This window comes from Neovison vison, chromosome 6 (genome assembly GCF_020171115.1).
Source record: "Neovison vison isolate M4711 chromosome 6, ASM_NN_V1, whole genome shotgun sequence".
Classification (NCBI taxonomy): Eukaryota; Metazoa; Chordata; class Mammalia; order Carnivora; family Mustelidae; genus Neogale; species Neogale vison.
In genome coordinates, this window is record NC_058096.1 from 104,139,446 (window position 1) to 104,164,268 (window position 24,823).

At 35.2% G+C, this 24,823-nt stretch overlaps 1 protein-coding gene across 4 annotated transcripts in view; it reads left to right on the plus strand.

Annotated features, from left to right (window-relative positions):
* Positions 1–24,823, plus strand: part of FXR1 (FMR1 autosomal homolog 1) — a 57,886-nt gene that overhangs the window by 13,259 nt on the left and 19,804 nt on the right. For all 4 annotated transcript variants that reach the window (XM_044251848.1, XM_044251851.1, XM_044251849.1 and 1 more), the window contains exons 2-9: positions 4,665–4,717; positions 6,358–6,451; positions 17,159–17,230; positions 17,649–17,797; positions 18,012–18,105; positions 18,550–18,666; positions 19,826–19,996; positions 21,815–21,893. In XM_044251848.1, the coding sequence (XP_044107783.1) occupies positions 4,665–4,717; positions 6,358–6,451; positions 17,159–17,230; positions 17,649–17,797; positions 18,012–18,105; positions 18,550–18,666; positions 19,826–19,996; positions 21,815–21,893 (829 nt within the window). The remainder of the gene's footprint in view (positions 1–4,664; positions 4,718–6,357; positions 6,452–17,158; positions 17,231–17,648; positions 17,798–18,011; positions 18,106–18,549; positions 18,667–19,825; positions 19,997–21,814; positions 21,894–24,823) is intronic.

The following is a 24,823-nucleotide window of genomic DNA, read 5'->3' on the forward strand; positions in this document are numbered from 1 at the left end:
ATTTATTTTAGTCCACATATTTTTAGAAATACAGTATTTTTGTCAAGTTTGGTTCAGTAATTAAGTCATCAAATGAAATTTTAAAATTTCATGAAAGTTTTAGAAAGACTTCAGAGAGAAAAACTTTGATAGAAATATTAAAGGTAGAGTGAATCTTATATAAGAATATTTTGAAAGAGGAGTGCTGTGTGAGAACTTTTTACCTTTTGCTTATGAGAATAAGTGTGAACTAGAGATTTTTGATGGATCCTTTTGCTTTTACTACTTGAGACTGGCGTCTCAGTAAACTCTTCTGAGAAGAATTTTGAGGTGGCTCAATAGGTTAAGCATCTGCTTTGGACTCAGGTCATGATCCCACCGACCTAGGATGGAGTCCCGCCTCAGGCTCCCGTTTCCTTCTTCCTGTCCCCTTCCCTCTCTCCCTCTCCAAAGAAATAAAATCTTTGGGGGGGGGGGGCTAAGAATTTTCAGGGCCTAAATCTTGGGTTTTGGATCTGGGTTTCCAGTCTAAAACCTTAGTTTAAATCGAGGATTCAAGTTGTTTGGTGTCTGGGTGGTGTGCTGAGTATTAAGGTGTTTGAGTTTGTTTTCCTTTTGATAAGGAATGTAAATTTTGTGATGTAATGAGTTGCGATTACTAGTGGGTTTTTGAGAAATTTAAAGAAATGGCTGGATTTATTTGAAAGGACAGTTACCTTGAAGTCAAAAGAATTTTTCTGGACTAAGGTGTGTTCTTAGTGATTTAGTGGGAAAGTTCTCTTAAAGAAAGGATTCATGCATCTTCTTGGATTTGTAAATCACAGTTCAAAGCAAGGGTTTTGATAAATTGGTTTTAAACACTAAAATTTTGTTTTATTTTGAGCGTCTTTTGGGTAATGTATCTTGCCTTTCCAGTCGTGAGTGTATATTGAGCATCCCCCCCCCAAGAACTTTGTTTTAAAAAGGGTTTTTAGGAAAGATGCTTTTATTTCTTCAAATTAGTATTGCTACTAAAATTAGCCTTTTGGAATTTAAAAGTACAAATTAGGAGAAGCACTTTATCATCTGATTGAAAAAGAGTTACTGAGAAGACCTCCAGAGAGATGAGTGTTTAAATTTAGCATTTATAGCCTCCTAGGCGGTGAATTTGGGGGTTATGTAGATACATGTGGTTTTAGCTTTCCTTTCACTAAAATGAGGGCTCTGGAAGGTCTGTAAATGAATTTTTTTTAAATTTTTTTAAGTAAGCTTTATGCCCAGTGTGGGGCTTGAACTCACAGTCCTGAGGTTCAAGAATCCCATGCTCTACTGATTGAACCAGCCATGTGCCCCATAGAAATTTTTTTAGAATCTGGTAACTTTCCTATAGACAGGGTCCCTGGTTATTGTCCTTATTTATTGCTGTATTTATAATCTTGGTATTTCAATTCCTTAAATAATTCATACCATGTTTCTTTCTGCTTAACCAATAGGATTTTTTCCCTCTAAAACTGCCCTCATCAAGCTGAAAACCTGTTTCTCAGCTTAGTGTTCTCTGTCATCAAAATCCACCACCAACAACAAAAGAACACAACTTGCTACCTTGAGTTATTAAGTTAAAGTAAACTGTTTTTAAGGCTGTATTTTGAAAAAAACCAGTTCTTCAAATAGTACTTACTCAGCTTAGGGATTTTTTCTGTTCTCTTTATTTCCTCCCTTATCTTCATTTCACACAGTTTGTGACATTCCTAGGTTTTTAGTATGTAACGTTCTGTTTGTTGCTTTGTTATGGACAATATTCTAAAGATATTTTGATCACATTTTTGATGTGTTATACTGTCTGTTTCTTATTGATGATACTTTGTAGTTAAGAATTTCACATATAAACATACAAAGGACCATTTTATAATGATGTTTTGGAATTTGCATGTTTGCATATATGTGGGAAGAGGAAAAAGAAATGTAAAAGATTTTGTTCTGAGAAATATAGTTCCTGGGCAAGATGAATGGTGACTGTGAAGAGACAGAATCCCCAAAGGTTGGATTAGAACACAAGGAGGTACAGAAGTTGTGGGGACATAAAATCATAAGGCCCTGCTATTGTCTTGTGCAGACAAATATGACCATTGTTATTTATTGTCCCCTGACTCAAAAGATTTTGGCAGTGCCTTACCCTGCTCTTTTTGGGCTTGAGTGTATAGGGACCTAGTATCATCATTTTGGTGACTTCCGAGCATACAGAAATAACCATGAGAAGTGATATCTGAGTCCTGCGTCAGATGGACACAATTTCATAGAGATCTGGCCATTAGAAGCACATTATCCCTAGAATCTAGGGTTTGGGGATTAGAGCATTTTTGCTAAGAGTTCATTCCTAATCTATTTAATCTTACGCTTGAAGGATACTAGTAATTTGAGTATGTGTCTGGAGTTGTATTTTTTCTTAAAGTTTTTGGAAAATGTGCACCCAAACAAAGCTGATGGTGGTGGTGGAAGTAAAGTGGGGATGGGTTGGAAAGAGTTGAATAAATGTTGACATATAGGTAGAAAAACAGGTTTCTGTTATAATGAAGAATGTAGAATTTCCCAGTGGCTTAGAGCTCTGACTTGAAGAAACTCATTTTGTAAATTATACAGAAATGGCAAAGATTTCTTGGTGAAACATTCTAGACTCTGAAAGTTGTTTGTGAAGGAGTAGAAAATTTTAATGAAAGCTGAAGAGGACTAAGGATATTAATAGAGATAGATTTGCTGGTAACATAACTGTTAAAGTGCTGATCAAAATCATTGCAGAAAGTGATTGTGGTTGAACCTACTAGGAATAGAGAAATTCGTCAGGCTCTTATTATTATAACATGGTCAGATAATCAGAACTGGAATAGCAGCTCTTAATTTTTACCTTTGAGGAAGAGGAATAAAAATTGTCTCTGAAATTGCATGCAGGAACTGCTATAGCACTATTGGAAGGATTGTATCCCGTGTTTAGCCTTACATGAGGATATTTGCATTGAAATGTCCCATAGCATACTACTAAAGCAGGTGATAGACGTTTGAAGCTGGAGTGATATCAGGGCCAAATACAAAATCATGCAATTGAGTAGCAAATGTGAGAAGAATGCAATGACTTTAGTTTTATTAGTTACCTACGTTTTGTGATTGGTGAATCTATATTATGAAGGAAAATGATTTTATATTTAGCCATATCTATTACCCTCTCTTTTTAAAGAGTTTCTATCTTTAAATTTTCTGGGGTAGTAGTAGTGATCTGTTTACTTTTCAGCTCTTTTCACTGCGCGTTTGTTTCAGTTTTTGGTTTGCTGTTTGCTTAGAATAATGTCTGAGATAGAGTAAGCATTTCAGTACTAATAATTGTTGCCTTGTTTTTTAAATTACTGATATTTCTGTTTTCTGAATTTCTGAAATTTTGTTGCAGTTTTTTCTTTTCTCTTTATTGTCATTATTGTTGGTTTATGCCTCAAAGTTCCTTTAGTATTACTAAATTGACTTTTGGACAGGAAGATGAGGTAAACTGGAAGTGTTCATCCCTGCCTTGTTTTAACCAGGTACTGCAAGTGTGTTTATTTAGCTAGTTCTTAGTGATTTTATGGAGTCTCGTGTGATAAAGATGTCTTGGAAAATTATTTACTGTGACTACCTTGTGGCTCAAAGTATGTAGGATTTGACTAAGGTTGTCTTCTTGACAGTAATATAAAGGGTCACTTAATGTCAGCTGTAATCATACAGGTGCTATGTGGACTGCACTCCCAAGGTTACACAGTGGCAGAGCAGGTATTTGAAGTTACTCTACATCCAAGTCCTTTGCTCTTTCTTGAATGTCAGATCTTAACAGCTTGTTTTCAGCTGTATCAAATGAAGATAGATTAAAAATACTCATTTCAAAATTAATTTAAAATGATCACTGATTTTTATTACAAATCTTTACATTCATTCCAAAATGGCTTTGAGACAGTGTACTTACTGTAGTTCTTTTGTTTTGTTTTTTGTTTTTAAGTGAAGGTGGAAGGGAACTTGGTAGGAAAAGTAAAATTAAATTAATGGAAGTTTAGTATTCAAAATGTAATAATGCTTTTTACTAATGGCGGAGTGTAGTATTTATATTTGTAATTTCACCAAGTAGTATGGTGAACATTAAATCTTACAATTTTCATAATTCCATAAGGTATGATGCTGTAATGAACCATTAAGTTAAAATTATGCCCAAAAATGTGTAAATGCTAGAACTTGGGATATGAACCTTGGCAGCCTGATTATAAGAGCATGAACTCCTAGTCACAGTACTAAAGACAGCCTTGCTCACTTTGAGTATAGACCAATACCTATGATGTTTCAGGGACGTACATTGATTTTTTCCTAATTCCAGGGTAGGTGACACTATGTAGAAACAGATTTAAAGAGGCTAAGTAACTTCTGAGGATGTATAGCTCATTATGACGGAGATGGAAATCAAACCCACATCTGCCTAATTCCAAGCTTTGGGTTCTTTTCAGTGTTCTATGTTTGTATGTGTAATATAGGCTTTTGCAATTAATGTAATTTTTTTTAAGTGCTCTCTCTAAAGTGGGGCTTGAACTTACAACCTTGGGATCAAAAGTTGCATGTTCTACTGACCAGGCCAGTGAGGTACCCCTAATGTAATGTTTAACTGGATATTGACATGCTTTTGATAATGTTTTTGTTTTTTGCAGGGATTTATCAAAGATGTTCATGAAGACTCCCTCACAGTTGTTTTTGAGAACAAGTAAGTCATTTTTTGATCAATAGAGATCTTAAGGATTGGTTTAAATTCGTGTTTGCTTGTGGGTGTTCTGATTGCCAGTGGAAAATGATTTTGCTTTTGGGTGGGAGTCTTTGGTTGTTTGATCATCTTACAAGTTCAGGTAGTTCTAGTTTTGGTAACTTTTCACCTCTTCTTCCCACAGTATACTTGTTACTTTTTTCATAACTTTTTTTTTGTAAAAACATAATGTGAACATGAATTAGTATTTTTTGCAAAAATCAGATGGCACAAATGGGATTATACTATGCATAATTCTTAAAATCCCAGAATGTTGAAATGATGTTGTCGAAGGCTTTCCAAATGGCTGCTGGTTTGTATTGGGCCGCCTTTAATTTAAACTTGATATTAATTAGGAGTATCCGTTTTATAGTTGTTGTAGGGCCTAGACCTTGTTTAAAAAATGTGAAAGATGGGCACCCCGGTGGCTCATTCGCTTAAGCTCTTTCGGTTAAGCAGCTGCTTTTGGCTCAGATCATGACCCTGGAGTCCTGGGTTTGAGTCCACATTGCGGGGGGATGTCCCTACTCAGCGGGGATCCTGCCCATTCCCTTGCTCCTAATCCTCTCTTCCCAAGTAAATGTGAAAGTATGTTGGGCTTGGTTCGGAAGAGTTGTAAAGGAGCACTGTGTAATTGAAGGTCAAAAGATGTCTTCAACTTTAACTTTCAAAACTGATTCTGGAATGGCCTGAAGAGAGATCTGCCCAGCAGCTTTGCGTGTAGAAACATGTGTTGGGGTGATTCCTGTCTTTGAGCAGCTGCCATTTAGATAGTAATGGTGAAAAGAAAGCAGTCAAAAGTCTTGTTTCCTGATGTTTTGCATAGCATCTTCAGTTGGAAGCCATAGGAATTTATTTGATATTTTATGTGCTAGTGTACCTCCCAAGCATATGAATATTATTAGAATAGGGAGGAATTTTTAATTTTATCAATCCAGTTTATACAGTATGACACGAAAAATGTTAGTTAAGCAATAGTGAAGTTTGTTTTAATTTGGTCATATTTGCTATAAAGGTAGAAGTCAGCTTTTCCCAAGTTTTGATATTAACATGTATATTCATTGCAGAAAATGTAAATTCTGTGTAAGAAAATTAAATCTTGAAATTCAGTTGTGTAAAATAGCAGTAATTTTCTGCATTTCTGTGAACATGTGCACATGAATTATGAAGTTAATATTCTGTAAACTCTGAAATTCTGTTCCTTTGAGAAGTCATATACTTGTAAGATTGTTTGAAATAAGTTGGTTGCACTGTTTATTGACAGTGTAGATGTGACATTATTTCAAGTCTGATTTATTACTATGAACTTAGCCTATTTCATTTTTAGAAAACTGTATGTACTGTTCCTTTAGGATGAATAATTTGGACAGTTGCACATAATTAGTATTTATGATGTTAATTTGTGAACTTCATCAAGAGTCATGCAAAAATTTTAACAGACTAATTACTTGGAAGAATATAATATGAATGAAGCTTGCTTTTCATTAGGGAAAGCTAAATGATTAATTCAGATATACACCACTAAGCATAGACTACAGCTTAAATATTAAGGGCTTTTTGAATAATCTGTTTCAAAATTGTTAATTCCTTTCCTGATGTTTCAGCTGGCAGCCAGAACGCCAGGTTCCATTTAATGAAGTTAGATTACCACCACCACCTGACATAAAAAAAGAAATCAGTGAAGGAGATGAAGTAGAGGTATGTATTTTAAGGTTTTTTGTGTGTGTGACTTTGTTTTAAATAAATATACTTTTAGGAAAATCTGTTTAGCTGATAGTTTCGCTGGTCTTTCTGTTGTTAATTGGCTGTGTAAAATATATAGCAGGGCTTGAGTTTTGGAGTCAGTTGGGATTCATGTCTTAGCTTTAACATTTTTAGTTTTGTGTCCTTGGTCAAGTTTCTTTACCATGAAAATAATAATTTTGGAGTTAAGAATGATAGTGTATTTGAATTGGTTTGTATAGAATATGGCACAGAGAGCTGTGTGGTGTTGGTTGCTGTTTTCCTTTTTGCTAATTACTTTAAAACTTTTCTTGTACTTTTTCTCTTAGTATCTTTATAATATATTAATAGTCCTTTATTGTGGTCATTAATATAGTTGATACATAAAAATGTGAAATATTGTAATACACATACAGCCTTGTTGTATACTTTAGAAATGTCCGGAAGATTTTAAAAGTACAGAAAAACAAAAAGGACTAAATAGGAATTACATGAGAAGAAAAAAACCATTATTCACTGTATTTGTCAGTCACAGGCTGTCCCCTATTTTTAAAAATAAAAGTGGGATCATACAGTGCTACTTCTTTGTATGTTGCTTTTTTCACACTAGTAGAGTTTGAATGTCTATTTTCAATATGTTAATGTTGTTAAATATGCATGATGTTATGTGAAATGAAACATGGAAGTAATTGTTAAATAGAGGTGTTGTGAGTCTGTTGGAAATAGGAAACTTGTGATTTTCAAGAAATTGATGTAATTCCTTCAAGGTGCTCTAATATGCTAAACATGTTTTTCTAGTTTATGTAGGGTCGGGTTGGGGGTATCTGGAGGTATAGGAACACTTAAACAGATGAAATAATCTGTCTTAAATGTTTTTATAAGCACTTAGCAGTGTGTATTCTGTGCCAGACAGTGTTCTGAGTCTTGGCATATGAACTCATTTAGGTGTGTCTTTTACTTTTTGTAAATTCTGTTGGTAAATTTCGAGTTCCTATTAATCGTAGATGTTAATGTGCTAGGAACCCAAAGAATGGTGGCACTTTTAATTCCTGGTAGCCTAAATTCCTTTCCATTCTGAAATTTGGCCTAGATTTTAATTACTTGCTCTAAATTCACTAGGAACCCTTTTGCTTTTGCTAAATCAATTTTGTTACGACTTAATTGTACTTTTTCTTTTATAGTTCATATCCACCAAAAGTGGAAACTAAGGACTTCTTTCTAAGGAGTCTTGTAACTGTAGTCTGGGTGTGATGTGTATTTGTGTCTTTTAGGGAAGTATCATAGATGGTATGGGAAGACACAGGGAAACAAAGTGGTGAAGTGTTTGCAGTCAATTAAGGAGTATGAAATAGGCTACTGGTGGGTACTGTGTATTGTAGCGGTGATACTGCTGATTACTACTGTACTTGTTCACTTGGACTTTAGACTCCAGTGAAAATGTTTTTCTCAGCAATGAATCCTTTTCTAATCAACATCTTTTTGTAGGGAGGGGTAAAAATTTATATCTGTTTCAGAAGTTTTTTCCTCTGGAATTCTTGTGATGAGTTGGGGCAGGCAAGGAATGACTTCGTTTTGGAAATGTTCTGGAATTAGAAATGTGTGGTGGTTAGTTGTGAGACTAGTGCTTTTCATAGTTTTTAAAATTTTCAGATAATGATAGTGTCAAGGCTCAGATTAAAGGGAAAACTTGGTGGTGTGCTTGTGGTGGTGTTATATTGTGCTTTCCCCTGTCTCAGACTAACTTGTTCCTGGACCATCTTTTTTGCCTGCCTCCCCATCTGTATACAAAATATTGGTGTAAGAAATGGAACGATTTGGAAAATTGATGATTGCAGAGTGTTTTCTTTCACATTGTCTTTTATGGTTCCATTTTGGTGAAGTTTGCTCCTTAAATTACGAGAATCATTCTCTGAAATTAAGATGTCATTATTTTCCACTTTTTCACATAAAGAATTTTAAAATCGATCTTGCGACCCATAGATTTCAAATTTTTGAAACTACTTACTTTTTAAAAAAATTTTTTTTAATAAGATTTTATTTATTTATTTGTCAGAGATAGAGGGAGAGAGAGCGAGTGAGCACAGGCAGACAGAGAGGCAGGCAGAGGGAGAAGCAGGCTCCCTGCCGAGCAAGGAGCCCGATATGGGACTCGATCCCAGGACGCTGGGATCATTACCTGCTGCTTAACCAACTGAGCCACCCAGGCATCCCTCTTTTTTAAAATTTTAAAAAAATTTTAATTCTAGTGTAGTTAATATACAGTGTTTGATTAGTTTTAGGTATACAATATAGTGATTGTGTAGGTTTATATGTGTTACTCAGGGCTCATCAAGGTAAGTGTACTCAAAATCTCCTTCACCTCTTTCACCCATTCCCCTACCCATTTCCCCTCTGGTAACCTTCTGTTCTCTATACTTACAAGTTTGTGCTTTGGTTTGTCTTTTTTTTCCCCCCTTTGTTTATTTCTTAAATACCACATATGAGTGAAATCATACAGCATTTGCCTTTCTTTAACTTGCTTATTTTGCTGAACATTGTTCTCTCTAGCTCCATCTATGTTGTTGCAAATGGCAACATTTTATTCTTTTTAATGGCTCAAGTAATATTCTGTTGTGTGTGTATCTTTGTGTATACACCCCCCCCCCAGATCTTTGTCCATTCATCAGTTGATCCACACTAGGGCTGCTTCCATAGTTTGGCTATTGTAAATAATCCTGCATTAAACATTGAGGTGCATATATCCCTTTGAATTAGTGTTTCTGTATTCTTTGTGTAAATACCCAGTGGTGTGATTACTGAGTATTTAGGGTAGTTCTCTTTTTAATTTCCTCCCCCTTTAAATTGTAATGAAGTTTAATGTAAAAAATGAAATGATACAGCATTATATAAAATAAAAAACGAACTTCCCTCTTAGTGTAGATACGCTTGTCTGTACACTCTCGCTTAAATCTCATTTACAAGAATTGTATTTTTCTTTGCATTTTTAAAGAGTTTAAAGTTAAATTGGGAATATGTTATATATTTGTGATTTCTGTATTCAGTCAGTTGGGATATAGTGGACAGTTTCATGCTGCACATAACAGATTTACTTGATTCTTTCTAACCACCCCATAATATTTTTTAGTACAGATGTATCATAATTAGAAATTAAAATTACTGATTTTTTTTGCTGTTGCCAAAAAATAAACCCAGAGTTATGTCCTTAAGTAAACCGCTTTTCTGATTGTATGGAATCTTAAGTGGTTCACTTGCTAAATTGGAGGCGTATATATTTAAAATTTTGATGGTACCAGAACATACAGTTTTGTCCTCCAAAAGTGCTAATACATGAAGGTGTTTGTTTCCTTGTAGATTGACTGGCTGGGTTATTATTAAGTTGTAAAGTTTTATAAAACTGGTAACAGGAAAGCTGATGTGTTCAGTGTTAATATTTCCTTTATCACTAGTGATATGGAGCATCTTTTAGTTTATTGTCTGTAAGCCCTTTGTTCTGTGAATTTTGTGTGTTTTTGTTTATGTGGATTTTGATGTAGGAAATCTTTGTATTTTATGGGTAATTTTTTATCTGTGGTGCTTTCTCCTGGACAGTTAAAAAGTATATTTAATGGCTTTTCCCATGAAGTTTATTTTATTCTAGTCTGCTAAGTTTTTGGTGTGGCCTTCAGGATACTTTTTTCAGTATTTCTACAGGTGTGGTCTTTGTTGTTTTAAGGAGTATTTTTTTGTTGTTGTTTTGCTTTTTTAAGCTTTATTTATTTTAGAGAGGGTGAGTGGTGTGCATGTTAGGGAGGGGCAGAGGAAGAGTGGGACAGAGAATCCCAAGCCAACTCCCTGCTGAGCATGTGGCCCCATGTATGGGGCTCTATCCCACCACACTGAGATCATGACCTGAGCTGAAATCAAGAACCTCTTAACCAAGTGAGCCACCCAGTCTCCCCAGGAGTATTTAGGTTTTTAGTCTAACTTGATACTTTTCTCTAGACGAATTCATTGCACAGTATATTTTAGTATATTAACTTAAGTCATCAGCCGCTGTTTCTGTCAGTCACATACCATATAGCATTAAATAACAGTTGACGCTTGTATAGCACTAACATGTATAAGCTATAACTGGCTTTTTAAAATTTTAAGATTTTATTTATTTGAGAGAGAGAATGGGCACTTACATGTGCAGGAGCCAGAGGTGGGGGTGATGAAGTGGGTTGAGGTGGGTAGAGGCAGAGGGGAAGGGACAGACACCCCCCCCACTCCCCAACCCCCCCCTTCCCCCCGCCAAGCAGGGAGCCCTACCCAGTGCTCAGTCAGAGGACTCCTGGATCATGACCTGAGCTGAAGACAGATGCTTAACTGAATGAGCCACCTAGCACCCCCAACTGGCTTTTTAAAAAGATTATCTGAGTTTGACATAACAGTTTCTTGAGGGCGTCTTCTAAGCTCTATGAATACTTACTAAGCTTTCCAAGGTCACACAGGCTGAAGGTTGGGAAACCGAGAACCAGTTCCAGTTTTTGACTTGAATGTTATTCTCTGATACATTACACTATATTCATAGAGTGTTGTCAGTTTTGTGCCAGACTCACAACTCTTGTTCTTTTGTACCTCTAAGAACCCTTCTTCTTTTAAGAAGGGAAAGGCGACTTTGATTTGGTCATCAGTAATGGATTTAGAACAAAAAAGATACAGGAGGGAGCTTTTTATCGAGTCTCTTCAATCATTTATTTAAAGTTCAGTATGACAGTTTCTTTCTTGTAAGTCAGGAATGGTTGAATTTTGACAATTTCATATGGTTTATCCTAAAATTTTACTACTGTAAAAATGTTTGGCTACTTGAGGTTCATCTTTCCAGTCAATGTATGAGGCTTACATGGAATTATAGAACATAAATTAGTGTCATGATCTAATGTCCTTAAGGAAGCACTATATGATTTATAAGAGAAAGAAGGTTTTGAAACAAAGGTTTAAAATCCAAAGCCTTATTTTTAAACCTCTTAGTGGCTTTTTCTTTGACTTTTTAAAAAAGTGGCATATGTGTTTGATCTTTAACATTTGATAGAAGAAAAATTTTTCAGTAAGTGCTTGCTTTGCTGACTTTGCTAACTTAAGATTGCTAAGAAAGGGGTGCCTGAGTGGCTCAGTTGTTAAGTGTCTGCCCTCTGCTTAGGTCATGATCCTGGGATCGACCCGCATCAGGCTCTGTGCTCAGTGGGAAGCCTGCTTCTCTCCATCCCACTCCCTCTGCTTGTATTCTCTTTCTCTTTCTCTCTGTGTCAAATAAATAAAATCTTAAAAAAAAAAAAAGATTGCTAAGAAAATGCTCACCTTATGAAATTGGAAATCATGGGAAAATGATTTCTTTAAATTTTCTTAAGCTGGATATATAATATGGTATTCTGGGATATTGGAAGTGCAATAGAGAATGTTTTTTTCCCGAGTGGTTTCACATGTGAATTGTTTTGTTTTTTAATTATAGATACCTGCTTTGTTCAGGAGGTTAGTACATGAGCTCACACAAACACATTCCATAGGAAGGCTGACACTGAAGCCAGTATATAATTCTGCAAGGTTTTCAAGGTTTTTCTCTTGGGTTTAACATATTTGATTAAAAAAAACTTTTTTTTTTAAAAAATTGTGGTGCTTTCTGGTTGAGATAAGAATTGTCAAGTTTCTGTTCTTGTGGCATAAACCTTTTTTTTTTTTTTTTTTTAAATGGTGACTTGTCAGACGTATGTTCCTATGTCTTTATATTTCAATTATAATGTTGGGATAGATGCCTTGAGAGAAACAAGAGTAATAAGAATAATTTGAGATAAGAGACTCCCATATCTGAAAATTTAAGAAAAACTTTTTTTTATTTACTGAGAGAGGGAGGGGTGGGGGTAGGACCTGTAAGCCTATGTGAGATGGGAGAGGAACATAGGCAGATGGAGAGAGAGATTCTCAGATTCCATGCTGAGGGTCCCAATGGTGGGCTTATTCTCAGGATCTTGAGACCATGACCTGAGCTGAAATCAAGAGTTGTATGTTTAGGGGTGCCTGGGTGGCTCAGTCAGTTAAGCATCTGCCTTCTGTTCAGGTCATGATCCCAAGGTCCTTGGATCAAGCCCCTCATTGGGCTCCCTCCTTAGTGGGGAAGCTGTTTCTCCCTCTCCCTGCTGTTTCCCTTGCTTATGCTGGCATGCACACTTGAGCGCGCTCTGTCTAAAAAAAAAAAAAAAAAAAAAAGTATTGGATGCTTAACCAGCTAAACCACCCAGGTGCCCACCCTTACCTTAAAATTTTTAAAATTCAGTATTTTTTATACAAAAGATGAAGATACATGTAGTTTCCATTCTGCCTTTATTCATTATTTTTTAAAAGATTTTATTTATTTGACAGCACAAGAAGGTGGAATGGCAGGGAGAAGGAGAAGCAGGCTCCCTGCTGAGCAGAGAGCACCTATGCGGGTCAGGGATTGATCCCAGGAGTTGGGATCATGACCTGAGCTGAAGGATGCTTAACCTACTGGGCCATCCAGGTGCCCCTCTGTTCTACCTTTAAAAAATGTCTCAATTTGATTCTTGCAACCGGTCTGAAAATTTTACCTATCTGTAATTAGTCTTTCTTACAATGTCAAGTTTACAGTTAAGTCTTAGGGCTTGGGAAATTTGCATATGTTTAAAGAAGAGGTAAACATTCTTGATTGTTGTTACATGGGAAATGGCTATTTTCCAAGACTTTAAACCCATTTGTTAAAAGTATCAGCGACATAGTTGAATGAGAAAATACTATGTATAAGTAGATAAAACACCTCAGTGTGTTCTAGGTGTTAAAGTTGCTTTCCTAATGTACACTTTCCATTTCTTTATGATAGGTTATAATTGTAATGAGATGATATATTGAATATAAAGGAACAATAATTATAAAACTGGCTGTTAAGATTATTCAGTTTAATGGTTAACATTATTTAGAAATACTCTTTTCAGTTAATTTGGTGAAAACTGGTAAAAAAAAAAAACCCCTCTATTTTTGGTGTTCATATTTGGTTTTGACTTTGAAAAGCATAGTTAAACATTATTAACTTGATCGAAAGGTTAATAACATGACTTTAATTCATTAAGTAACAATACTTTGTGTGTTAGAATTTAGAGGCTGTTTTGTAGTGGAGCTTGACTTGGAGTTATTTGGCGGAAAGAACCCAGAAATAGAATTCTGGAATTTGATTTTTCATGTTCCATTATCCATCCACTCCATGAAATTGGACTTCTTCAGCCTGAGTACTGTTGTGCTTTTAGGTCTCTCACAGGTCCTCTTTGGTCTTTTCTTAAAGCTCTTCCTTGGATTTGTAGAAACTTAGAATGTTAAAACAATGAGGGCTGTTGCTTTAGAGTGTGATTTGCTCCTTGGGAATAGTTTGGAAATTTAAAGTCTGAATAAAGGTAATTTCTTTGAGGTGCTCCTACTCCAGTGATAGAGTCATAAATACAGTGAGCAACATCAGGGACACAGTATACTATGGCACAGTTTTAATGCGTCATTAAAGTGATTTTTTATCGTGTAAGATAAACTGTTCATTTTGGAAAGAATGTGATTTGACCCACTGCACTCAAGTGGAGCCAAATTCATGGTGTTTGATTCAAGCTCTTGAACTTGGTTTTAGTTGGCTTTATGAGAATGACTTTGTCTTTCAGTGGTAAAGTTTTTAATGAAGCTTACAGAGATAGATGTAAGTATAAAATGAAATCCAGAATTTTAATGTTCAGTGAGAGATAAAGCTTCAAGGCAGTCCAGAATGATTTATTCTCTTTATTTGGTGGTAAGCTCACATAGGAAGTCACATTCCTAGAAAATTTTATTTTGGTGAAAGTAGAATTAGCAAAGGGATTTAGGTAGTTTAAAGACCCATTCTCTCCCCCCCCCCTCCACCCCCCCCCCCCGAAACTTTTAAGACACCCATTCACTAGGTACCAACAGATATTCCAGTCTGTTTAGCTGAACTTGCCTTTCTGAGATCGTACTTGGAATGGGCCTTTCCCTCTTGTTCTTAGGGGTTTCTTTTAATCTGAAGCATACTGAGGGAGAATGTCATGAGCGCTTATCATTTGGTCCTGGTGGGCCATTTCTGAAAAAATTTAAGTCTGTTTACAGATAATTTCACTGAAGTTAAGAATAAAAAGATGCTGAAGGTCAACATTAAGTATCTTAATGAGCATTTAAACATAGCAAATACAGGGGTGCCTCAGTGGCGTAGTCAGTTAAGTATCTGACTCTTGGTTTTTGCTTACGTTGTGGTCTCACAGTGGTGAGGTAGAGCCCTGTCTTGGGCTCCATGCTCAGAGCAGTCTGCTTGAGTTTCTCCTTCTTCTAATGCCTCCTCCACCCCGAATAAATCTTTAAAAAAAAAAATAGCAAATACAGCTTTTTATGCCATATTTTCCTGGTTTTGGTTATATATATATATAAATGAGTACAGGGCTCTAAATACTACTTACTGCTCATCAGCTGTCATGCATAAACACAGATTAAATTCTCACAAATACTGATAATCAAATTTAAAACACATCTAGTAAGTTCTAGTTTATCATTTCATTCTGGTTCATCTTACACTTGGCTTATCAGAAATGCAGTTCTTTAAGAATATTTTGGAACTCTTAGTGGCTTCTAATTTTATTGAACAGAGCATAGTTATCTTTGTGCTATGATTCTATCATTTTCATACTTAACCAGTTGCACTGACTAACCCATTGCATTTTTTGCATGTCTTCATCATTTGTTTCTTTCTAGTCATCTTTGTATACACAGCTACCTTTGGCATTTGCCCACTTGTGAGCTGTATGGGGGTACATTTTGGTGTACAGTCATAAAAGATGAAAGAATATGATCACATGTCCTTTTAGAAAAACAGAATGGTCCCGAGTCTTGTTGCATGATTTTGTATGATGAAGTCACAGTTTGAATGATTAACTGGGTGAGGATATTAAATTTCCTTTTTCTTCTTAGAAGTATAATGTTTGGGACTATTCATCATCTAAAGGCTTCATGGTGGGACATTCTGCTTGTAATTTCACATTCATCATTAGAATCTAGAGTGCTGTTGTCTCTGCATCAATCCAGATTCCTCTAATAATTGTGAAAGCCCTTCCTCTGTAAATTTTGTCTTTGCAGTTATGGGTGGAAAATTAAAAATTCTGAATTCTTAACTGTTCAGTGAAAACCAGAAATAGACTGCAAGAATGGTGTCTCCAGTCTTTTTATACTTTCTTGAAAGACTATGCAGTAAAGAAACCAGGATGATGTAATAGTAACACTATATTTCACTGTTGTGTTCTTCCAGGTGATACCATCATTCTTCTCTCTCTTGTTTTTCTTTTTATAGCCTTTTTTTAAAGCACAGTTGGGAATAATTGATGAATGATGATGAAATAGTGAAGTGTTTCAAGATCTAGAAAAAAAACTAAGATCATTAGATTTCCCTCTAGATTTATAAGAGGTTCCATGGATACGTAAAATAATTGCAAGATAGAATGAATTTTGTTTTATTCTTAAGAAAAGTAAAATTTATTGTTTTTTTTTGGAGACCAAAAAGATAAAGGTTACAAGATAGGTTTGCTCATAAAGAATTGCAAAGCTAAAATTAAGTCCACTGGAGCCTGATTGGTATGTAGATGTTTTTCTGATCATGATGCACAGTGAAGTTGATGTGAGATTTTGGCTTATTCAGTTACATTTCCAGTATTCCCCCACTTCCATGATTACTCTCAGATCACCTCACGGCGTCTTTGGGCTTTCCCCCCAAACTCTTTGCTTATTATCAGGTTGTTTGCATTTAACCCAAAGATAGGTGTTAAGATATTTTGATAGATTTCTCTGTACTCTTAATATAATAAAGATTTTAATGTGGTTCTTCTTGGTTGTCTCTCCAACACCCCTTCCCCCCAGTTTTCCACATACTGAAGATATATCAAGATGCTGTACCATTAGAAATAACTCTAATCCCTAAGGGAAACTTCTCTAATGTGTTATGTTACAAAATACCTGGTAATGACAAATACAGAGGATATAAGATAATTTTTTTTTTTTCAGAAGAGGTTTGTAAGATTCTTATGAACCGTGCTACACGTACTAAATGTGTATAATTTAAATTTTTATTGGTCAGCTGAACAATTTTAGTGCATTTGGTTTAGGCTCTTCAGGAAGGAATCTAAATTCTAAGTATCATATCCTTGAAGGTTTTAAAATTCGGTTTCTTGAAGAAAACCGTTCTTGATTTCAGCATCTTAGAAATACTGTTGTGAGATTTAAAATGTCTTTAGTAATTTCTAGCTTAATTTTGTGTCTGTTACTTGAATCATCAGAGTGCAGTGCTTAAGAGTGAACAGGATTGACAAACTGTGAAAGAACTCTGTTTTACACTATGTTAAACTGCCTTGTGAAGAGCATTCTTTAAAATAATATTTATGTTTGGAAAATCTCCTCAATTTGGAATTAGATTTCCAAAGAGCCAAATTGCCTCAAAAGGGTTCAGTTTGTTTTTCAGTAGTAAAGTTTAAACAGACATGACTCTTTTATTAAGTTATGGTCAACTAATTTTAGTGCAGTGACATTTTTGATTCTAGAATTTGATGGGATTTGGCATTTATCGTAAGTCATTGTGATGTTGAAATCTGCCAGGATGACTGGATAAGGGCCTTTTTTTCCTCTCCCCAGGTATATTCAAGAGCAAATGACCAAGAACCCTGTGGATGGTGGTTGGCTAAAGTTCGAATGATGAAAGGAGAAGTAAGTGATGTTTACACTTGCTTTGTGACTAGTTTCCAAAGAAATACCTCAACTCCTGGTTTCTGTAAATGTTCCTTAAGTTCTTAGCTTTTTTTCTGAACTCCTAATTTGGAAATAGTTGATCATATATTTTAAAAAATTCATTAGACCGTTTATTTTTATTTGTTTTCTGAGTTTGCAAACCTCAAAGCTTCTCTTCAGGGATACACTTCAGGCATGTGAGAACCACCAAGGTTCATGCTTGTAAGAGCCTATAATCTAGTTTAGGCAAATCAGATTGATGTAACTAAGCTGTGCTTAGTATTTGTGCCACAAGGGGGAGGGTCTGCTGGTAAGCTGAGCAAGGCAATTAGAACTTCATTTAAAGCTCATTATTTTTGTTCAGATGGGATTTTTAAAGTATTTTGATGTCTTTTAGTTTTATGTCATTGAATATGCTGCTTGTGATGCCACTTACAATGAAATAGTCACATTTGAACGACTTCGGCCTGTCAATCAAAATAAAACTGTCAAAAAAAATACCTTCTTTAAATGCACAGTGGATGTTCCTGAGGATTTGAGAGAGGCGTGAGTAATTTTGTTTACTGTTGAATTGCTTTGTGAATTAAGAAGAATGCTACAAAAATCTTTTTCCCAAACACCCAAAAACTTCTGTTGGAAATTTTTTTAGTAAACCAAGTTTTAATGGGTAGTGTCAAAATAAAATACTTAGTTTGCATTATAATTGCTTTCTGGTTTAATCTGTTATTTAAGTCTTAAATATGAATCAATTTCTCCCTAGGTGTGCTAATGAAAATGCACATAAAGATTTTAAGAAAGCAGTAGGAGCATGCAGAATTTTTTACCATCCAGAAACCACACAGCTAATGATATTGGTAAGATAACTACATGTTTTAAGGTAGCCAGTGGATGTTTCACAGGTTTTATAATTAAATATTTGAAAAGATAAAATGAACTTAATGTGCAGTAAGTTTGTTAATACATAGGGAAGAAAATTTTTTCACAGCTATAAAATGTTAATTTCTATCTTTTACACAAGAAAAAAATCTTAATAAGGCATTCTGAACATCATGATATTATGAATGTGTGGGATCCTGGATTCTCCCCTGCCCTCCTAACCCCAATCATAATTTGAATAGCAGAACTAAATAATGGAATTCAGAAAGGGGATTGGGGAATAGGATTACCTTTGGGAGGGGGAAATGGTGGGGAGAGAAGTATAGTAGATGAGGATCAAGGAGGGTTTTATGTGGAAGGTTCTTGTTTGTATTGTCTTGAAAAATAAGATTATTTTGAATGATTAACTTGTTTGTTTATAGTCTGCCAGCGAAGCAACTGTGAAGAGAGTAAATATTTTAAGTGACATGCATTTGCGAAGTATTCGTACGAAGTTGATGCTTATGTCCAGAAATGAAGAGGCCACTAAGCATTTAGAAGTAAGTGGGTTTATCAGAGTTTTTTTGTGTGTCCCATTTAGTTTCATAAGTATATTAATCAAGTTCCTTGGTTTAAACTACTTGACTATTAAAAGGTACCTTGGGACCTGTTTTGTGGCTGATTCCAGGCATCATTGTGCTCTTAGAGCAATTTTTTTTTTCTGTTACTTTCCACAAATAGCTTTTGTTTGCTAAATACCTATTGAGTTTTTTGTTAGGCCATAGATAACAGGTGCCAAAGAACTTAGAAACTCATTAGGGATATCCAGTAGAACTATATTACTAGTTTTTCTTTACTCTGTCCTTAACTTTTTTTTTTACTACCCTGTCAGCTGTTATTCATAACACACTTCCATTAGTTAACTAGTGTTAGATAAGAGGAGAGGAGGACACATAGCATGTAGGTTTTAAAAAAGAGCCTATTACTGCTTTTCTATCCCATCCTAAGGTACTACTCTGTTTTCTCCTATTCTTCATTGCCACACTATTGGAGAACTTCTTATATCAGTAATTCCAGAAAATTGTTTTAGAATTAACTATTTTCTGTAATCATGATTAAACAGACTTATCAAACTGTTTCTTCCCCTTCTATTATATGATCCCAAAGGAGTATTCTTTACTTTTTTCTTAGTTCTTTTTGTTGTTTTTAAACATTATGGTAAATTACAACATAAGATTTACCGCCTAACCATTTTAAAGTGTAGAGTTCAGTTGTGTTAGGTCTGTTCATGTTGTTAATTAACCAATTTCCAGAACTTTTCATTTTGCAAAACTGAAACTAAATCCACTAGACAGCAACTTCCCATATCCACCCCCCCACCCCCCCAGGCAACCACCATTCTACTTTTTGTTTCTATAAATTTGACTACTCTAGAAATGTCATGTAGGTGGAATCGTAAGAGTATTCTTTTTTTTTTTTTTTGGTACCAGCTTACTTCACTAAAGCACAGTGTCCTCAGTCCACATTGTAGCATGTGTCAAAATTTCCTTTTGAAGGCTAAATAATTTTGTATGCATGTATTTCATTTTGTTTATTGTTTAGTGCACATTTGGTTTGCTTCTGCTTCTTGATGATTATGACTACTACAAACATGGGTATATGAAAAACCATTTGTTTTTGATCTTTTGTAATATAAATTTTAATATACCTCTTTTATAGTGCACAAAACAACTTGCAGCAGCTTTTCATGAGGAATTTGTTGTGAGAGAAGATTTGATGGGCCTGGCAATAGGAACACATGGTAGTAACATACAGCAAGCGAGAAAGGTTCCTGGAGTTACAGCTATTGAGCTAGATGAAGATACTGGAACATTTAGAATCTATGGAGAGGTAAGCTAATGTCTGTCCCCCATCTCAGTAACTTTATTTAAAGAATTTTTTTGTTAGTAACTTTATTATAACTTGCTTGATTATATATTATTTGGAATTTCAGTTTCCCACTGAAATAGTTTTAAAAATGAGTCAGCCCCAGTAACCATTATGTGTGTGCAGGTAGATTGAAGAACTGTTGTATTATATGGGTCAATAAAAGATTTATAGAGTATTTAATACATACTGTTCTTGGAAGTTTAAGCAATTGCTTCTGATTTTAACTCAGTTTTATATGCATTACAAATAATTTGCTTTTTTTGAGTGCTTACTGTGCCAGAAACTGGCAGCTGTGAATAGCATATAATAGAGGAGCTTTTGAAGAACTTGAGTTTGGATAATATTTTTTGTCTCTGGTTAATTATGACATTTGTGTGAATTGGAAAATAACAAACCTGAGAAATAATTCAGACTTTTCCTTAAGACCATGCCTCACATTAGAAGAAGTGGATAAGGTTTTTAGGGTGATGATTTCAAGTCTTAACTTTTTTTTTTTTTTTTTAAGATATTCATTAGAGGGGTGCTTGGGTGGCTCAGTTGTTGGGCATTTGCCTTTGGCTCGGGTGATGGTCTCGGGGTCCTGGGATCAAGGCCTACGTTGGGCTCTCTGCTCCGTGGTGAGTCTTCTACCTCACTTTACCCTCTGTCTCCCCCATCTCTATTAAATAAATTTTTTAAAATCTTTAAAAAAAAAAAAAAAAGTATTTATGAGAGTGTTTGCATCTGAGTTAAAGAGCACAAGTGAAGGGGGAGAGACAGACCAGCCAACGCCTTACTGAGCAGAGAGCCCAGTCCATCCTAGCAACTTGGGATCATGACCTGAGCCTAAGGTAGACACTTAACCGGTTAAGTCTCTGAGGTGTCCCTCACATCTTGACTTTTCATGCATAGTTCTTCTCATGAAAAGTTGGGTCATAAAGTGAATTAGTAGAGGCCTGATTTTTAAATTTTATTTCTGAAACCTTTGGAGCCACACTAACTACCTGACTGGAATTGTCTCTACCAAGTGAGTGAACTTGGAGCAAGTTACTTAACTTCTCTGCATAATTTTCCTAATTTTAAAATGAAAATAGTTGTGCTTACATTGCAGTTTGTGAGGATTAAAAATGGTTTAAAATTTTTTTGTGTTATATGACATGATGGGTGCATGATATACTTCATCTATGGGCTATTAAAGAACACAGTAAAAGTGGAAGGTAACTTCCCGAGAACTATAGATTCCCTGTAGAGAAGGTCCCTTCTCCAGTCTTCTAGTCTTTTAAAATTATACCAGTTAGAAGTAAGGAATTTTAATCTTATTCGTAGGTACTTTTTAAAAAGTATCTCCACAAAAACAGCTTTTAAAATAATTTATGTTGAGAATGAAAAAAAAAAGTGTGACAGTGATGACAATATGATTAATTTGTATTTAACATTCACCTAGAGAAACTTAACATGGGAGTATGGACCGAATATATTTAGGATTGGGTTAAAATTTGGCTAACATAAGTAAGGTAAATTCTGTTTTCTCAACTTAGGGTTTTTTCCCCCTTCCCTTAGAGATACTAATAGTATGTTTTTTTTCTAGCCTCTTAATAATTTTTTTTTCTTTTTAAAGTACTTCATGAGTTATTGAGCCTGAAATGTCACTTTAGTGGGCTGAACAGAATCTTGTACTAGAACATAGTAATTCAGAATTTCTCAGTGTGTGTGTGTGTGTGTGTGTGTGCGCGCGCGCGCGTGCGCTTTTGGATTGGGGTTTTCTTCAGGGTTATATTTTATGTTTATTTTCTCCTGCAGAGTGCTGATGCTGTAAAAAAGGCTAGAGGTTTCTTGGAATTTGTTGAGGATTTTATTCAGGTTCCTAGGAATCTTGTTGGTAGGTATTTCTACTAAATGTTAAATAAGTTAAATGTTATTACTAATAATAGCAATTTAATTGAAATTTAATCTTGTCTGATACTGTATTTTATTTATAGTTACATGTAGCATTTGATAGCCTTACTTGTTTTCTATTTTTAGTAAAGTAGCATGTGACTTGTATCTCATTATTATCATATGATAAAGTAAAGATATTTCCTTCTGTACAGGGTGACTCGCTAATAAGACCCATGATTTTTGTAACAGTTCATCATGTTTTTTAAAAGCCATTTCACCCCTTGGGCTTGCTCTTCTTATTCACTTAATGTGTTTTTATCACTCATATGTCCATCAGAATTGTGATAGTATTTTTTGAGAAGGTGTTTGTGATATTTTTTTTCTTTTGTTTAGTGCAGAAGAAAAAGTAAGAGTGGAGTAACAATAGGGTAATAAACTTCTACACAGTAGGCCCTGAATAAATAATAATTGGTTGTTGCAAAGGCATAGAATAAGGTAAGAAGTCATGGGTAGGAGAGAAGAATGGTGATGATGATAGGAGGGGAGGTTTCACTTTTAAGTTTCTGACACCGTTAATGGATATTATTTACCCATGGGATATAAGTTAAATGACAGTATTTTGAGTGTGAAGCTGTAGTTAAAGGAGCATTACCGCTTGGGATGAGTTGTTTAATAGCTTTGTTATTAATATTCTCTACATAGGTGTTACCTGTCCTTTTAAATGCTATTTGAGACAAATGGAAAAGTTTTGGTCATCTATTAAGTAAATACTCAGTGATTATCCTAAACCTTTAGTAAAAAAGTAAGCATTAACATAAAGCAGAGACATTTACTAGGAGGGGCTTGAGTTTTTGTCCACTGCTGTGTCTCATGAGTTTCTTGACCTCAGTGAAACAGGGCCTTTTGGACTCCATTTATATATAATTCGGCCTGTTTTGCCTTTTGGAAATGATTTTTTGCTATATGTGTTCTATTGGTCTAACCCTATTTTAAAAAAAATTACAGAATACCCCCCCCCCCCCAGAATTTCCACTTTAAAAAGATGTTTGTTTTGCCCAGTTAACAACTTAGTATACTCTGGGACAATAATACTCTGGGACAAGAACTTGGACAGTTTCTTGGTATTCAGCTGTTCACCTCTTACTTTTCCCAAGCATTTGTATAGGTGTGACATACTGCCAGATAAGTAAGCTCCATATTATTGGTTCTTGTTCACTGTAGATTGAACTGCTGGGGAGATGAGATGTTAAAATTGAGTGTAAGCTTGAAGTATTTCTGTATAATTCTAACAAATGATTATAGATACAGAATATCAAATGTTTATCATTGTCAAATGAAATCACTTTTGACAAGCTGCTTTTGAAAAATAGTCCCCTATTTTCTTTAAGTCACAATTAGTGACACCTGTTGGTACTAACATTGTGGTTTCTGCTTTACAGAGCATAATTTAACTTAGGTTTTTTCGCCTGTAAAACTGTTTCGGCGATGAGGGTGTGAAAGGAAATCAAGGTTCTTTCCAATGCAGCAGTTCTATAGAAGATAGCCTTGGTCTTAAAAGAGTTTTTGGTAGTGCTAATTTTGAGTAAAAATTCCTGATATTTCAGATAAAAGGAAATTGGTTATTTTTGTAGTTGTCTGGTTTTTCTCTTTATTCATGTATCTGTGCAATGATGTGAGTACTTGTCATATCTCTTTTTTCCTCTACTCTGTCTTGGTTTGCTTTGGTTATTTGGGACTCTTCAGAAAATAGATATTAGCAGCAACTAGTATATGTTGGTGAAAAACTCAAAGGTAGCCTAACAATTTCTTGGTTGTTGTATATAATAATACTACATTTCCCTCCAAAATGTTTTATGGGTGAAGCACTCTTGAAAAATAGTACATTTTTAGTCCAAGTGAAAAAGAAAAAGTGGACTGAGGAGTAAAAGGGAATGAGGACTACTTGGTGGGTAAGTTCAAGAGAATTCTCTTACACATTCAGGTTCTACGAGTTCTAGACCCTGACCATTCCCACCCCTCCTAAGTCAGATGAAAAATATTATGTGAACATTAATTTAAAAATGAATTGAAACTTTTCACCTCCTGGAAGCCTTCCTTAATCACTTCTTTACTCTGTCCCTTCAGCATTTATGCTCAGTGCTCAATTTATACTACAGGTGTGCTTCAGTTTGTCAATATGCTTTGGAATTTAATGGAAATGATCAGTTAAAATATTGACGGTCTCTGGTGGGACTAAATAAAACTTGCAGGTAGGTCCCTGCCACAGACCCCAGAAGGGTGATGGATGTGCACTCACCACTGGTATAGTTCATAGAAGGAAGGGGCAAAGATTCTGGGGGAGGGATTATGATACATCAGTCTGATTACTGTTTTTTCGAAAAGACATTTGCTTATTTTTAGCAGGGTCAAGGATGGAGTTGCTGCTTGAGCTTCACTGTGTTAACAATGAAGGTTGCTTTTATATACTGCTGCTAGGGCTGCTCAGAGAAGACCTACATCATGTGAATTCCCTGTCCTACTCTATTTTTTCTTTGTACCTCTTCAATTGCTGCTGCTTTTAAACTTAGGGTTATTAATGGGGAAGGAGTTTTGAGAATAGGGATAGAAAATCCTGTAATGGTGTCTTTGCTGTATTGACCCATTTGCTCTTACTATTGTTGTTCCCTTATTCTTTAATGGAAACTATGTTCTCAAGAATGTGATAGGAGTAACTTCCATTTTAACCTCTTTCAACCAGAATTAATTTACTCTGCAAATAGACTGCTGATTTAGTTAAAGAATGAGGGACTTGGACTTAATAACCTTTATAAGGGATACATCTATTTCATACAGGGAAGGTTACCTGAATATTTACTTCTGTTACCAGGTAACACTGTCTAGTACTGCTTTGCTATTTTACAAGTTTGCTACCTTTGTAAGAATTAAGTTCCT